At 39.9% G+C, this 17230-nt stretch overlaps 1 protein-coding gene across 1 annotated transcript; it reads right to left on the bottom strand.

The window, feature by feature from the left end:
• Positions 1-1203: 1203 nt before the first annotated feature.
• PNPT1 (polyribonucleotide nucleotidyltransferase 1) lies at positions 1204-16030 on the bottom strand. Its single transcript, XM_009093716.4, has 29 exons — positions 15822-16030; positions 14414-14474; positions 14024-14098; positions 13353-13458; positions 12962-13011; positions 12435-12498; positions 12302-12349; positions 11482-11595; positions 11083-11269; positions 10860-10911; positions 10106-10163; positions 9871-9967; positions 9675-9777; positions 8790-8860; positions 8137-8173; positions 7353-7419; positions 7160-7249; positions 6798-6851; positions 6585-6691; positions 5965-6036; positions 5805-5868; positions 5170-5253; positions 4606-4689; positions 3903-4009; positions 3763-3818; positions 3141-3219; positions 2734-2781; positions 2228-2386; positions 1204-1533 (listed from the first exon to the last, which is right to left on the bottom strand). Exons 1-28 carry the CDS (start codon positions 16010-16012, stop codon positions 2231-2233), a joined length of 2382 nt encoding a protein of 793 aa, XP_009091964.1. The 5' UTR covers positions 16013-16030; the 3' UTR covers positions 1204-1533; positions 2228-2230.
• Between the last annotated feature and the right edge of the window lie 1200 nt (positions 16031-17230).

Below are 17230 nucleotides of genomic sequence, written 5' to 3'. Positions count from 1 at the left end.
CAGTTCCCAATGTGCTCTTCCCCCGCCCCTTCCCATAGGGCCTGAAGCTGGTTCCAGATGCAGAAAGTCAGGCTGACTGTACAGGTTCTGCCACAGCAACATTAAAGTAATTTTGCTCCTTTATCATCATCTACCAAACAGACAAAGCTCCAGCACTGCAGTAGCTGCTTTACTAAGAGCAGCTCCACAACACAGCCTCAGAAATTAGTGCACAATGAAGGGAGATAAACCTTGGAAACCCACTGAGATTGGCAAGGTCCATTTCTGGAAAGAGTTACCAGAAATGGCAACCTGTGAGTTTCTGTTCAGGGACTTTAACATTGACCTACATAATTTTATTCACACTATTCATATGTAACAATCATGTATCAGTCAACTGTCACAGTAAGAAGTGACATCTGAATTCTTACTAAGAAATAATAAGACAAAGTCCTCAAAGAGGAGGCAAAATTGCCAAGGAAGTACTTTCTAAACTTTTTCAATTTTGCAACCTTACATGATGAAAGACAGAGACAGCTACAGAGCAGCATACCAGTAATTGCCTTCTTCTTAAATACTTAAAATTAAAAAAGGAGTATTTTTTACGGCATATTCCCACTTCTCCTCTCCCCAGTGCTTTGTTTTTTCTTTCAGGTGGTTCAGAGCCCATCTGCCACCAGGTGGGAAGTTGATTTTCTTATTACTGTGTGCATACAAATTGTTGAACATCAGAAGGACCCTGTTTGATTTTCAAAGTCTGTACCTCACAGTAGAAAAACGAGTCATTCTCATGAGCCCCCGGGAAATGTTTTGAAGTCTAAAAGAGATCAGTGAACTCACTGCTGCAACGTAATTAATAGAAGGATTAAGACACTCCTAATGAGAGTGTTTTAGGGAAAGATTTATCACAGCAATTGTTCATTCTAAAAAAGTATTTTAATGTTAACATTTTAATTATGTATTTTAAAAGTCCGTGCTAATGAACTCAGATGATAAGGGGTGATGTTACAACCAAGCTCTGTTCTGATATTGTAGCAGGTCTGAAGATTCTGAGAGTGATGTATTAATCTAAACCAGCATCCATCATGTTAAAGGTGATACTTCCAAGTCTTTATGTCTTGCTCACCATTCTTGTACACTGAAAAGCCAGTAAAACTTTGGCCAAGTGTGACTCTTGACCAAGCATATAGGATAATTCTTTCTCCCACAAAAGAGTTGTTCAGCTCTTACTTTTCATATTCACAGTTTTATTTTGAGTGGATAACTCAAAAGAGAATAACCTTTAGCACTGAAATATCTTCTCAGTCCACAGAATTCCATGTTCTTGTATTCCCATCTCAGCCTTGCTACACAAGATGAGGGCATTGCTTGTTCCTGGTTTTATTTTGAAGTTTTTAATCAATTTGAAGGCTTTTTAATCAATTTGAAGTTCTACATCACCTTTAAGCATAGTGTCTATTTTATAAATATGATTCACTACCATCCACCTGCAGCTTCTTGAGAAGGTTCTAGCAAAGGTCACTTGTGCTTTCACCAACTATCACACCTTTTTTCCTGAAAGAGAGAAAACACTTTGTAACCAAGTCATTATATCAAGGTATGAGAATCAAAAAAATGTTCCTTAAAAGTCAGATTTTTTTCAGTGCATTTCCCTTCTTTTTGTGCTGTCAATCATTCCTAGAAGGCTGCCATAGATTGCCTTGAGTTCCCACTGGTGCACTGTGCATTTGCCAATCTTGCTGTGGAACTGCTCCTGATTTTAACATCAGACACCTTGCTGCTCTAGCAGCTTTCTAAGAACAGGAAAACCCACACAAATTTTGGGAAAAGTTGAGGCATGAGCCTTCTGACAGTCAAATACATGCTGGAAAGCTACTTCTAAGGAAGAGCTTTGGCCATTTCATTAATTGACTGAAATCTTCTCCATTGTTGACTTACTCAAGAAAGCAGCTTATCTTTTGTTCTCCTCCAATACCCTCCTTGGGTATTTTTCTTTAAAAGGCAGAGAAAAAGGATGTTGGACATGAACAAGTAAGTTTGTTTTGGACAGAGGAGCCTGTCCAGACTGGCTGAGACTGTCAAGGCCATTTGAACCAATTTTATAATATCAAATTTCCTACAGCTACAGTGTGTGAAGGGCCAGTTGTTAACTCCCAACAAACTCCAATACAAAGCCAGACTGGCACAGTTCTTTAGCAGAGCTGTCATTGCAGCCCTGAGTCAGCTGGAGCTGCTCTGCTGGCCTTACCTGTCACTGGGATGAGGTGGATGTCTGTGGAACAGCCCCTCCCAGGACAATGCTGTTTTTTTCTGTCAGGGTTTTCAGGGTGCTGCTGGCTGGGGACTGCAGGATTTTACGGGAAAGCCTCATTCTGCCATCAGTGGGATCACGGCCAAAGTATTTAACCTGGTAAGAAAACAAAGCAATCTCACACTGACCAACTTCAAGAGCTGGAAAGAGCATTTTCCTTTAAAGATAGGGGGTTGGGTTTGAGTTTTTATCAGTTTGATGCTAGAAAAGCAATAAATAGGCATCCTTTAGCCTATATTGCTGTCAAATACTAGTGGTGCCTAGATAGCAAGAACATTAAATAAACATAACTTGAATGACCAGGCCTTTAACTAGCACAGAAAGGGAATCCAACATGGAAAAATATTTTCTTCAGAAACACGAAATAAATAATTAGAAAAAACCCCAAATTTTAAAATACAAACAGCATTTTATCAGCATTTTAATGTTAAAAAAATAATTACCTGAATTTCTTGTCCAACTTCTAATCCCAGGGCACTAGGGTGTTTAATCTAGAACACAGTGTTTTACAAGAATAAAATTATCAGAGTTTGTTAAAAAAATCCCTTTATTCAGGGGCTCTTCATGCTACACTTTAGCCCAGTGGCTCAGCACTACCTTAGGAACAACTATATTTCTGAATATTACATGGAAAAGGGTATTGCAGAGCCAAAGAACTTGGTGTAAAAACGACTGCAGCAGATTCTTTGCAGCCTTAAGTATAGGGCAGGAAGAATTACAACAAAAAGGTGCTGCTAATGAACAGCTTTTAACATGGAAATGGACTGTGGAACAATAGTGTGTTACAGCCATGCCAACTGGTTAAAATAAATCTAATTGCCCATTTTATAGCTGTTTAAGGATGGCTTACCTTTCTTTGATCCAGCTGTGAATTATGAAGTAATACTGGGGTCATGTTTGGGTACAATTTTACCATCACTCCAGAATCTCTGCAGCAGGAAACAGCACAGTTATTTCAAAGGGCATCAAGAAAAGTCCACATTTCACTCTATATATGGTCCCCAAAGTAAACGTGTAAACTTCTCATAAACAACATTTTACTCATCCCCTTTTAAAAATCTTTTATCCACCATAACATATCCACTCATTTTTCTTTAACTGAAAATGGATGAGAAGAATTTCTTATTTCAGTAATAGGTACCACCCAAAATGTAATTTCTACAAGACAAATATTGTGATGAAAAGTGGAAAGCCAATTAATAATATCATTTTCAGATTCAAAGATGAAAAAGGTCTTAACTTTTATAATTTAGAGACATTCTAAAAACGAAACAAACAGCAAAAAACCACCCCAGCTTTATCAGGAAATAAAGTATTTTCACCAGAAAAAGTATCAGAAATTATGCAGATGCCAATATCCCCAGCATAAATTTGGCACTCTTAAAAATCAATTATTATTTTACATCATTATTAGGTATCAGGAACACAGCTATGTAAATAAGTTAATTTCATCTCCAAAGCACATTTTATACCTTATTTCAGTAATTGTGGCTGTATAAATTGCCCCAAATTCCAAATTCACTTCTTGCTGTAGAAGAAAAAAAAAGAAACCAGTAAGACAGGAAGCCACAAAGAGCAAACTCTGGAGTTGAAGGCAGAAGTCTGAGCTCACATCATCCTTGCAGATCTCCCCAATGAATTCCCTGGCTTCGTGCATTGCCCCTGGCGTGGGGGCAAACACAGAGTATGTCTCCTCATCCAGCTGACTCACAGTCACACCTGGAAAAGGGGATTTGGGACAGCAGTCAGGGGCACAGTGCAGAGAATCCCACTCAGAAAAGACTTGCTCAGAGCAGACTGGTTTTGCACACTCATTAAGACCTCAGAGTTCTAATCATTATTTAATCTTGTTCAATTTAGGCATTGAATAACTGCATGTGGCCACCACCTCGTGGCAAATACCTCAATAAACTCATGGGCCATAAAAGAAAAAATGTTGAGGGTTATGAATCAATTTCCCAGATATTTTTAATAATACTTGCATTAATAGCTGAGGGAAATGAAAGTGTTTTGGGGCCAGAATGGTAAAATTCTCTGCCCTTCCAGAGTTCTGTGGCCAGACCAGACAGGCTTCCAACCAAAGGGAAATGGGATTTTTTTCTCCTTTTCTCTACCCCAATTCCCTGAGAAGCATTAATCAAGTTCACCCAGCATTAAGGGTTTCAGGTCCAAAGCAGAGCATCTACCTGTCCGCTAGAGATAGCAGAATTTTTTCATTTTCAGTTGGCACTGAGCATTGAAACAGCTCAACATGCAAGTCTGAAACAAAGCGAACACGTGAGGATAAATTATCACAGGAATCAAAAATGGCTCACCAGTCTGTGCTTGAAGTTTTTTCAAATTGTAAGCCCCAGGACCAACGAATCTTAATCTTTTTGATAATGGAACGTGGATAGTTTCTGAAAGAACATTTAGAAATCCTTTGAAGTGCTAAATAGAATCATCTTGAAAGCTATCACACAAAAGGGCACATTCCTGTAGCTTTTAATCTCTTACAGCTACCTGTGGTATTTGCTGAACAGGGATGTAATTACAGGCAAGAACTGAAATAAACGAAGACAGAGCATACACCCTGATGGCTGTAAATTACCTTAAGCCATAGTGATACTCTCATCCACATCAGTTCTGATTTAGAGAGCTTCCCATAACTTCACTTAAATTGTTTTCTGGTCTACACTGAAATAGGAGTGCTGCCTCACATGGCAATAACAATCCCCCCAAAATAACCAAAACTAACCAAAACCCCTCCACAAAATTATCCCCACGGGGCAAGGGCAAAAATATATAACAATCAATCATTTTAAAAAAAGGTATTTTAAACAGAAGTTTGTTGTTAAAAAGGTAATTATGAAAGCTGTGAATTCACACAATAACATTACCTACAACTGGTCCACTCTCTTTTCTGTTAGGTCTGGGTTTTGCCAGTGTTTGGTTCATAATTTGTAAAATCTCCCTCTTTGCAGCTAGAGGGAATAATAACAACAACAAAAAATCAATAATTTTGTATATGATTAAAATAAATATATGAAGTTTTTGTTATACAGTAGAAAAACATTCCTTGTCAAAACCTGTCTCCTGCCTAGCTGGAGAATGTCAGGCTGAAAGTTTTCCACCTCATTAAATCCTTATTAAACCACGTCGCTTCATTTTCTCGTGTGCTTTGAGAATATTTTAGCTGCACATGTCAGAATACAGATGGCAGAAAGTTTCACTTGTAAATATAGCTGAATTTATGTGAAATGAGAGGAAGTTGGCTGCTGTTTTTATAACATTACCCTGTTGAATTTAAACAAAGTCATGCAATGTGTGTTAGTCCAAATCATGCAATGGCTGAAGTTATTCTGAAGTTGGTTTGGAGCTTATTGATTAAGCCAAACCCATTTCATAAAGACAGGAGCTTGTTTTTTCCACAGTGAGAATGAAAAATGAATAGTTAATTGTTTAGTTTCATACAACTTAATTCTATTTATCATTTAATATAATGAAATGGGTGTAAATCCAAGAACAGACCTACCTGTAGCTTGCTGAATAGCTTCCACCACAATTTTTATTGGTATTCCTGGCAGCTTTAGATCAACCTGACATGAGAAGAATTAAGTGCCATCAACATGTCAGGAAAGCTCTTTCAATACTCTCTCAGAATTTCACTTGAAGAAAATTCCATGTCACAATACCTGCAGCGCTGTTATCCCTTTGTTGGTGCCTGCCATCTTGAAATCCATATCTCCATAGTAATCTTCAATGCCCTGCCATCACAGACAGACAAAAGCAAATTGGAGTCATTTCATCCACTATACCAAAAGTACAGAAGAATTACTTTTGAGACTTCCAAGTTTTCTTCAGCTTTATTTTGCTGTTCAGGGTTAACTGTTAACTGCTCCTTCCTCTCCTTGGAAATCAAGAGCTTTCATGAACAAGTTTCTGATCTTGTGCTGCCAGTGGCTGCACATTTTCCTCCCCAGTCCCTCTCCCAAGTGCTCGTTCTCCACCCAATATGTAGTGTTTTTCAGTAAATTATTCATCTTTTTCTCCCATGAAAAAAGACAAAATTAATTGGAAGGAGAAAGCCTATAAATGCTTAAGTAACTAAAACCACAAAAAATAAGAAACACGACTGAACATTTCACACAAATTTTTCAAAATGAGGGAGCAATTTGGGAGATGAAACAAAAGATGCAACTGATTTTTCCAGGAGTGATGTTCCAGAACTGACTGGGTAGAAGGTTCCAGAAGAAGGCCACAGGAGGTGTTTCTCAGCAGTGAGCAGCAACAAGAGGAATGTGAGGACACTCACCAGGATGTCTGTCAGCAAACGATAGTCCTCGATATCCCCCTTGCCCTGACTGCACTTGGTAACGAGGCCTATGGCTACACCTGCCACTGCATTTGACACTGGAACTCCTGGGAGTGGCAAAAAAAAAATACATTTTAGAAGCCTTTGGTCATTTCCAGATCCTGCAGCACATTATCCCATGCAGTTTATCCTCATTAGTGCCTTATTTTGTACCTGCATCCATTAATGCTAAACTTCCACCGCATGCAGAAGCCATTGAGGAAGACCCTGGAATTGGAATACAGGAAAAAACCAGGGATTAAACACTGAAAAATGGGTCTCAGTACAAGTCAGAGTTGTTTTCCTCATCCTGTTGCATAAAAATGCCCCCAAATACCATTTTATTAAACCAAGAAAGGTCCATTTTTCATGAACATGCTTTTTATTTTAAAATATTTTAGGTAATAGTTTTAAGAACATTTAAACTGAAATCTATTATTTAGCATGCCTATAAATCAAGTTTGTCAAAACAAAGCTTTTTAAAAACCAAATGTAGTCTCCAGCACTAGCCTCCAGAAACAAGAAAATCCCAATACCATTGGATTCTAAGACTTCAGAAGTAACTCGGATTGTGAATGGGAAATCCTGGGGTATAACTGGTTTCAAAGCTCGTTCTGCCAGTGCACCTGTTTAAAAAAAAACCCCACAACAACCACTCAGTGATCCATAAATAAAAATCAGATAAAGTACTGGAACTTTCAGCATGGCATTTCTCTAGTCTGGACTTACCATGTCCAAGCTCTCTTCTGTTCAGCCCAGTAACTTTGCCAATCTCATTGGTTGCATAAGGTGGAAACTATGAAGCAAAAAAATGTGTACACAGAAAATTAACCTGCTTTTCTTTTCCATTTTAAAACATACACTTAGAAAAAACATCTTTGAAGTTTTGGTGCATCAAACCACCACATGACTTCTGACAGTCACTTGGTTTGCAAACCGGGACCAGTTTAGGTAATGTTTAGTAAATATTTTACTTCCACAAGACAAAAGAGAATAAAGCAGCAGCAAGGTAGCTAAGAGAGAACACAAGAAGCTTCCTCCAAAGAAGCTTGTCAAACAACCTAGCAGAAATGTTATTTCTGTCAGAGATAATGGAACAAGATCTGCCTGTTGCCTGTAGGAAATACTTCGGGCAAGCTCCAAAGGCTGAGAGAGATCCAAGATGTAAAAGCATTTATTTACTATTGCTGTGCCACATCAGCTGAACATATTAATAGAGTTTACTAAAAATAATAGCACAAGTTAATCCTGCTTTCAGTAAGAACCTGTTCTGAAGGAGCTCACCTAATGTTTTGGCATTAAAAAGCCTGTATAAACTGGCAATTTACAAATTACCTACTGCTTTTCAGGAAACCAGCATTTCTGCTCACATAAATTCATGCATGAATTAGCATAAATACATTTTAGCAAATCTAATTTATAACCTTGGAAGTGATCAACTGCACCTTTAAAAGCAAGACATGGAGCCCTTCTGTCAATCATGCAGAAAGCTGTAACACAGGAGAAGTCTCACCTCATAATGCAGCATGAAGTTTTTGTCTTTAATTCCACTATTAATTAAAAACAAGACCATGTCAAAACAGGAGCAACCAAACATGTGTTACACACAAGAGGTAATTCAAACTAATATTGTTATGCTTACAAATGGACCCAGCCAAAACCAACAAATCAATACATCTGCTGATCAGCCACAGTTACCAAAATTGGAGAATATGAACAAACTCCTCCAGGGAACAGAGATTTAACTACAGTAAAGCTGAGACATTAAAATGTAAAAGCTCCCACACTGGGATGAAATCACTGGGGTGACATCACTGAAATGTGGCTCTAAAGGGGACCAATTTCACTTCAGCAATGAAGTGTTCAAAGCACAAGGACCAGCTTGCTACATCCCAAGTTAAACTTTCCACAAATATTTTAAATATATAAACCAGATTGGATGTTCCCTTTAACACTGTCCAGTTACAAATGTGGGCTATGGAATTAATGTCACCCTAACACAAACCCACTGCCAAGATCTCTGGAGAACAGGCCACTTCAAAATCTAATTTTACACATTTTTCAGTCCTAAGAAAGTATCTATGTGGAAGTTCAAGGGGATTTTATCAAATGTGCTTAAATGCTCACCCTCTTGTTACTATTGCCAAAGCACCAAGACATACATACCTCACTGCTGTGGAGATAACATCGGATTTTACACTGGATTCTAGAGAGTCAAATGTAACTGTGCACAGAACCTGAAATGAAAATGAGCTGAAATAAAAAATAAGCCCCTCTTAAACCCTTCCAGCCTTCACAAATGTTACTGTTTTTGAAGAAACAAAAAGAACGAGCTCAGCAGCACATGAGATGCCATCAGCTACCACTTGTAGAGAACCTTTCTCTCTCCATCACACAAACTTACTCCTAATGTGTAAAGACCACACATTCTTACAAGCAGCCCCATTTAAAAATACTAATTTAATGCTCCTTAAGTAGGAGCCAAGAGCAGTTTGCTCCCTAAGAAACATTTAGGAGACAGGGCCAGCTGCAGCCACAATGTCATTTGTGCCTGTTTCCCACATGGACTTGCACTGGGTGTTATTTTTAGTGGGATAAGAGGGGACAACACAGAGGAGTAAATCACTGTCTGCAACTGCCACCCTAAATCAGTGCAATAAGAAGTCAGATCTATGGCTGACAGTGTTCTAGCAAAGGGAGCTATAACAAGGTACAGAAGACCAAATCTCAAGGATGATCTTAATTCAATCCACCCAACAGCTGACATTTTTGGCAAAGAAGAGAAAAAAAATCCTCTCATTATTGCAATTTTTTTGGGTAAAATTTCCCTATTTGGCTCAGGTTGCGTATGAAACTGCTTTTAAAAGATTTCTCATGAGGTGCTCAAATTAGCAGTGCCCTACACACCAAAGTACTTCCCAACCTACACACCACTTCTGCTTATTGCTATTTAAATGTGAAGAACAAGGAAACCTGGCATTTAAATGAAAGACCCAAATCTCTCAGCTTTTGCTAGTTCATTGATCATCTGTGATGTTTAAATGACACTACCTGTGTTTGACCTCTTTGAAACAAGGCTGATCCATGAAGCATTTTGAACATGTTCACTTCACATTTAATGTCTCTGAGGGAAGTCAAATCTCTCCCATCACACCTGAAGTGGCAAAGAGAGATGAAGAGATCAGTTAAACCAGTCTTGGATTAAAAGCTGACAAAAATATTATCAGTAGGAGTTTGACACACCCACCTTCTATATTCATTTAGCACAAGATTTCTAAAAATATCCTTTGAAACCACATTGAAAGATTCCATGATTTCGTAAGGCTCAGCCTCCGGAAACTTTTCTGGGTAGAGAAAAGAAATTGTTGGGAAATTAATTTTATAGAACTTATACTAAAATAGCTTCCAACAAAGAGGAACTCTAACTCCAAGTAGTGCTACCTCGATTAAAGCATTCTCAAAATATTAACAAAAAAGAATACCTTTCAGCTGTTCTTCTGTTTCAAGCCTTATTTTGTTGATTGCCTCATCTCTTGAAATCTAGAACAGAGGATTTGCAACCATTTAACTCTACAGGGCAGAACAACAACAGAGGTTTGGGGCTGTTTGATCTGCAAAAATTTAAGGAATAAGAAACAGAACAGTCACACAAATTCAAAAATCAAAAATGAGATTGGAAGGGACCTCAAAGGTTGTGTGATTCAGCTTTTGTTGGCAAAAGCAGTCTAGACAAGATGGCCCAACACTCTCCCCATCTGAATCCTAAAAATGTCCCACACTGGGCAATCCACCACTTCCCTGGGGGGATTATCCCAGTGACTGATAATTTTTCCCAAGCAGAACACTGCTCTTGTGCCCAGAACCTTTCAGGAGTAACCTGCACCCATCTCCCCTCATCCTTTCCATGAGACTCCTTGGGAAAAGGGAGTCTCCACCTCCACAAAATACAAGCAAATATTCTGGTCAGATTAAGAACTTGGAGAAAAATTGATTATTATTATTACAAATAGATGCAGAGAAGGAGACAAGCTTAAATTACAGTAGCACTGAGGTTGGAAAAGACCCCTGAGATCATGAAGTCCAACCTTGTCAATCAGACCATGGCACATCCAGTCTTTCCTTAAAACACCTCCAGGGACAGAGCTTAAAGAGCTAAAAGCTTAAAGAACTCAGTCCTCCTACAGTTTCATTATGATATTAATTCAACAAATAATTCTATCACAATTGATTACTTACTTTATCATGGCTTGAATCTGTGAACACTGCATAGATCTTGTTAGAAGCAAGTCTTTAGGGAGAAAAGAGAGAATTTTTGAAAACACAGCTTAAAAACCACTTCTATAATTAGGGATTTTTTTGGGGGACTAAATATTTGAAAATTATTTAGTGAAATACCAGTCTGGTGAAAGCACCAGACTCACAAACATTCCTACATCTACATTATTTGTTCTGAACTTACTTCTTTGCAAGTTCCACAATCTCTTCAGGAGCAAGAAATAATTTCTGGACAGTTCTCTTGACCACACCCCGCTCCTTCACCAGCTGCTGAATGCCCTGGATGATGTGCTGGGTCTGCTTCACCCCCACTTTGATGGCATGGCAGAAATCTTGCTGCAAGATGTTCTCAGCAGTTGCTTCCAACATAACTGGCAATGGAAAGATAAAAATTCAGTGAATTCCTGTCTTATTGTTCAACAGCAACCTAACATTAAACTGCATAAATATGAGGGAATCTACTTAACCAAAAGTTACCTATCACTGTTGTTTGCCCCTATTATTGTATAAAAATCCACATTTCAAAGAGAAGGAAAATATCTGCAAAGATTTCCAAGCCCTCAACAGACAACAATTAACTTACCAACTTGATTTTGTGGAGCTCCAGCAACAACTAAATTGAGAGCACTAGAGGCCAGCTCTTTCCGAGTTGGATTGATAACAGTCTCCCCATCCACCAGCCCTACCCTCACTGCACCTGCAAAGAAACTCCACAAAGTCATTTCTTATTATCACAAGGAAGTTCTTTAAGGCATCACTTTACTTTGAAAAGCTACACAGCTAATAACAATAATTAAAGTTATAGACTAATTTTAAAATATCAACATGTTGACTGGATATTAAGAACAAATCCAGAAGACAAAATTGCCTAGTCTGCTTTTATTTTGAGTACTATTACTGGGTAGGGCAAATCATGCCAGTATTACACACAATGGGAGTGTACTGGGAGTTTTTTGTTATTTCAGCACATGTTTTCTAGGAAAAAAAAAAAGGCAGCTGAAAGGAAGACACTTGTTCAATATTTATTCTTGGGCAGATCTTTTCTCTTCCCAGAAAATACTCACAATGAAATAAATCTCTTTTTGAGTCCCATGAGGAAAAATATTCTGAACCAGCTATTTTCCAAACAATGCTTTTCAATAAATATGGTTCTCTTGAGAGAAAATTAATTTATTGTTCTCTATAGTACACTATTTCTATATTGTATTTCCTCTCAAAAGTGCATTTAGTCCAGAAAAAATAATCCCTTGAACTGCAATAATCTAATCCATCATGAAATTATTTCCAATTCTTGAAATTTCATGTTCAGATTCAGCTTCTACTTAAAAAAAAACAAAGTGACACCTGTGGTCTAAATTTTCCATTCCATTACAATCACCCATAATTTAAAAATGTTTACTTACCAATAGGACCATTCCAGGGGATATCAGACAAGGCAAGTGCTGCAGAAGCTGAAAGGAAGACAAAAATCTGGATTAGGAAAAAACTGCTCTCCTTAAATCCCTCCAAAACACCAATTTCTCACAGACTTCTTACCTCCATTAATTGCCAGAATATCAGGATCATTGACACCATCTACTGCTAAAAGATTACAAAGGATCTGGCATAAGATAAAAGACAATGAATAATTTTGACCTATACATTTTTATTAGCTGTCAATACAAAGCTAAGGACAGTAAAAAACCCCAGGTACACAAGTCTGTATTTCACAGGGAAATTGTTTCAGGTATTTAAAATAGAAAGCTGACAATAAAGCCCCATTAATGGATAATATTATATCACATAATATATAAAATATTTACTATTACGATCTTTCCTCTGTTGTACAGAGGAGATTTTAATTTTGTTCCTGCACCTTGACAACAAAATTTGGAAAACAGGATGTAGTAATAAATAATTTAACACAAGGAGATGACAGACTAGAAAGCAACATTATACTTGTTTGTGAAGTGCAAACCCCTCCTTGATGTTAACAAAAATGGTTTTTCTTAAAACAGGGCCTGGATAATGAAATTTTCCTTGGCCATATCCAAGTTTTCCATTTTGAAGGTGACAAGACCTACCTGTGTATCATAAAAGTAGCCTGCTGGGAAGAGTGGTCTGATCGAGCGATCTGCAAAGGAAATAAACTTGAATTCATAAGAATTCATAAGAAGTTGGGTTTCAGTAGTTCATACTCAGTTTGTCCTGCAATGACTCCACAAGAAACTGACAAAAAGGGGGTTTTAAAAAAAAAAAAAGAAAAAAAAAAAAGAAAAAAAAAAGGAGACAGAAAAAGAAGAGAACCCAGAAATGTATTTAGCATGACATATATAACCTTAAAATATCAATCATATTGATAAATAAACTACATGTTTGTTTTCTGACAGCATTATAAATGGCTGTGTTTTCAAACACTCACAAGAAAATGACAACATTTTTAAAGTACATTGTAAATAAAATGTTTCAGCCTACCTATTACCCTACTTGTAAGAATTTCTTTATCAGTGGAACCAAGCTCTCTTCTTAGATAGTTTGTAGGAATTCTTCCTGCTGCAGCAGCTTTCTGCCTGTAGTCAACCTTCCAAAGAAAATTCAGCCATTATTAATGACAACTGATTATTTACTGCAGAGCCACAGAAACCCTCACAAGGGACCCTTGGGATCATCCAGCTTCAACCCCAATTATTTACTCCCCACGCTTAACAATCCCAGCCCTTTGAGCCTCACAATCCCACTGTGGTACTCACACGCCCTCTGAACAGAGAGAAACTGTGAGACAAGCAGAGAAGAAGGAAAACACAATTCTTATCTCGCTTGCTTACAGCTTCTCTCTGTTCAGAGGGCATGTGAATACCACATCCCACCAGTTTTCCACACAAGCAAACCCCAACACCTGAGCTTGGATGGTGTGGCAAAGTCCACAAAGGCTTGGAAGAGAGCCTTGCTAAAGCCAAGGCAGGCAACACCCTTGGCTCATCCCTCACCTGGATTTTATCATCAACTGCAATTCTCCAGTCCAGGGTCTGCCATCTACTCTTTGCACTTCCCACTCCCCCCAGCATCCTGAACTCCACTGTTTAAGGACTATGACTGCAAAGTTCATCACTGATTAGCTCAAAACTAATTCTGTCATTAGTACTTACCACTAATGGCATAAACTGAGATGGAGAGGGCTTGGTTTTGCTGACTGCTGTGACCATCACTGCTGTGTCACCTAGCTGGTTTAAGAAAAATAGGTAAAAACTGAAGTTACCTGAAAAGAAAATAACTCCTAATGTTCTAAACTTATTCATAAACCAGTCATTCTTAAGAATTATACTCTGCAGAAAACCACTACATAACTCTGCATGTGTTCATGCCCTGTTTTTGCTTTTCAAACTTAATTTTTTCCTAAAAAATACAGCTGTCCCTTCATTAGGGATAAAATTGCCACTTGAGGCTCTATATCCCACAGGCTCTGATGCCCAAACAATGACTTCCAAGATTCAGGAATGTTGAAGCTACACAAACTTTGACTATTTTTTGTTTTTTACCTGAACAACAGCAGATCCATCTGCAAACTTTGCAAGTTTTCCAGAAGACAGCTCCATCTTTCTAAAGGAAAGAAACAAGCTGTTACACGAGTTTCTAGTGAATTCATGTACATTTCCCAGCAATTTCTGCATTCATCTGTAGCCCCAACTGCACAGAATAAAGGTTGTGCTTCACAGAAGATACAAAAATCCTCCTTAGACATATGAAAATTGACATTCTTTGAGCAAAAGTGACCAAATCCACTTAAATTTCAAGTGTCCTGCTTCCTTTACCTTGAAGCAAAGCCTTTTAACTATCCCTAGGAGTTACAAAGGTGAATCATCACCTGTTCCAGCTGGGGTTTAGCCAGTGGAAAACACCCTCAGGGGTGAGGGGAGCTGCTTGCACACTTCCCAGCACAGCTGCAGAATATTCCATCCTTTGTGGCAGAGAACGGAGAGCAACAAGGCAATGAGGATACCCTCAAGAGCAATATATAAAAATATGGATTATTTATTCCAGGGTGTGCTGGGTGCTACTGCACAAGCCCAGCACACCCTCCTGACCTTCCATGCCATTATTATACACAGAAATCCAGAGCTGGTCCCTTCCCAAGCACAGCCCCTCTATTATGACTAGTCAGTAATTTTTATACAAGTTATCCCAGGTAAATTGTTCACACGCTCAGAGGAACACCTGGGCAAGATCCTTATGACCTGCAGGTGTGATTTTTATTGTTATAATGAACACAATTCAACTACAAAGTAACAGGATGGTTTGGGTGGGGAGGGACCCTGCAGATCATTGAGTTCCACCCCTCCACTATCCCAGGTTGCTCCAAGCCCCATCCAACCTGGCTTTAAACACATCCAGGGATGGGGCAGCCACAGCTTCTCTATGCCAAGACCTCACAGGGAACATTCTTCCCCTAATAGCCCATCTAAACTTACTGCCTTTCAATTTTAACCCGTTCCCCCTTGTCCTGTCTCTGCATCTTTCTAGGCAGCCATCTTCAGCTCCTGGAAGGTCACAATTAGGCCACCCCAAAGCTTTTCTTCTCCAGGCTGAACAATCCCAATTCTCTCAGCCTCTCCTTGCCGGAGAGGTCTCCACCCCTCTGATCAACTTGGTGGCCTGGAATGTTTTGCTAAGTTGGCAATGTACACATAGGCATCCATCAACATCTTGATTTATTACATCCTTAGGGCTCCTCAGCTCCTGGATGGCCCTGACTCAACCATGACAAGGCCGATCCCACTGCTCCGGGCTCCTTCCTTGCTTGCCAACACACCAAAATCCGACACCAAAGAACGTCCCGACTGAGGATAAGCTCGGGACACCAAGCATTTTGCACCAGTCTCCCCTCACGTCTGCGTTACTCTCCAGCCGGGCCAGCGCTCTGCCCTGCCGCCCCCCACACCCCCTCACCTGCCGCCCACCTCCACCGTCACGGCCCGCCCAGGCCCGGGCTTAGGCCCAGCCGCGGCACCGCGGGCACACACCCAGGGCAGGGCGGAGCGGCTCGGGGGCAGGAGCCGCCGCCACCGCGCCGCGGCCCCGCCGCCATCCCGGGACAGCGCGCCCAGCGCGGCGCGGCCGCAGCTCGTGGTGGCCGCCATAGCGCAGCCGGCAGGAAAGGGCGGCCGCGCGATTGGCTCGGGGCAGCTGCGCCGCGCAGTGAGAGCGGAGCGGATTGGCTGAGGCGCCGCCGCGCCGCTTTCGGTTCCGTACGGGCGCTACAGCGGCTGGGGAGGGTCAGGCAGCGCAGAGCGCGCGAGTGCCGCCGCTCCGCCACTCTCTAATCCTGAGGTAAAAAGCGGCAGAAAAACGTCCAAGGCGGTGGCCTTGGAGCCACCTCGGGCTGGAACTGAGGAAAAGCCGCTCGAACGGGGGCTTGGAGCAAGGAAGAGGACACCGGCAGCGGGCTGCCGCCACAGGAGTCCGGGAGGCGGCCGGAGGGTTGGTAACGTCACCGCCGAAAGGCACCACCCTGCCTGAGGGGCAGGCCCGGCGGCCGGGTGGATTCGTGAGGGGAAAAATACCTGCCTCGGGCGTTGATTTACTCCGCAGTCCTTCCTGTGTAATACTCCTGCCAAAAAAACCCCCAAAACCGTAAACAACCCCAAAACCAAACAAATTTCCAACAACAAAACCTAAAAAACAACAAGGAAAAATACCAAAAAACTCCAATCAACAACAAAAAATCTCAAAAAAACAACCACCACAACAAAAAACCCTAAAAAGAGAAACAAGCAAAAAAACCCTAAAAAGAGAAACAAAAAACCCCAGAAGAACCCCGCCAAACAAAAACCCCAAAAACAACCAAAACACCCCCCCCCAAAAAAAAAAAAAATTAAAAATCTCCAAAACTCAACCAAAACATACTTTTAAAACAGGAACACCTAAATAATCTGCAATGTGCAAGGAGGATAGAATACAGATATTGCTTCATGCGCTCTTACATGCTCAGAGTGCATCAGAATGTCACTGAGGGTGCAGTGGTTTTGTTAGTTTATTAATTACTCCTCACTGTTATTCAAAATAGATTAGTAATTAGTGCTAGTTATGTCTCTGAGGTGAGTGAACAATAATGTGATTGTGGAGATCTGATCACACCAACAGTGAGATAGTTTATATTCATTTAATCCCACAAGTATCTGTCACACATCACCTTGAACTCATCTGCCATCTGCATTTGACAATTTAAATTTGGCAAGTAATTTTTTAAAAAAAATAATAATCTGCTTCTATTTTATTTCTAAAGCTATTTTGATGTTGCTTGTTTACTTAACTCGAGTTTTCTGTCCGAGCTGCTTTTATAGGAAACAGATTCAAGA

The sequence above is a fragment of the Serinus canaria genome, chromosome 3, assembly GCF_022539315.1.
Source record: "Serinus canaria isolate serCan28SL12 chromosome 3, serCan2020, whole genome shotgun sequence".
Taxonomy (NCBI): Eukaryota; Metazoa; Chordata; class Aves; order Passeriformes; family Fringillidae; genus Serinus; species Serinus canaria.
The sequence above is the reverse complement of the archived record's forward strand: the minus strand, read 5'-3'. Positions and strand labels throughout refer to the sequence as shown.

Excerpts from the sequence above, each read along its gene's own strand:
- PNPT1 (XM_009093716.4), bottom strand. The coding sequence starts at position 16,012 with ATGGCGGCCACCACGAGCTGCGGCCGCGCCGCGCTGGGCGCGCTGTCC. Across the intron at positions 6,692-6,797 it reads TTTAGCATTAATGGATGCAG|GAGTTCCAGTGTCAAATGCA; the intron begins GTACAAAATAAG and ends TGCCACTCCCAG. Across the intron at positions 4,690-5,169 it reads AGAGAGTGGACCAGTTGTAG|AAACTATCCACGTTCCATTA; the intron begins GTAATGTTATTG and ends ATGTTCTTTCAG.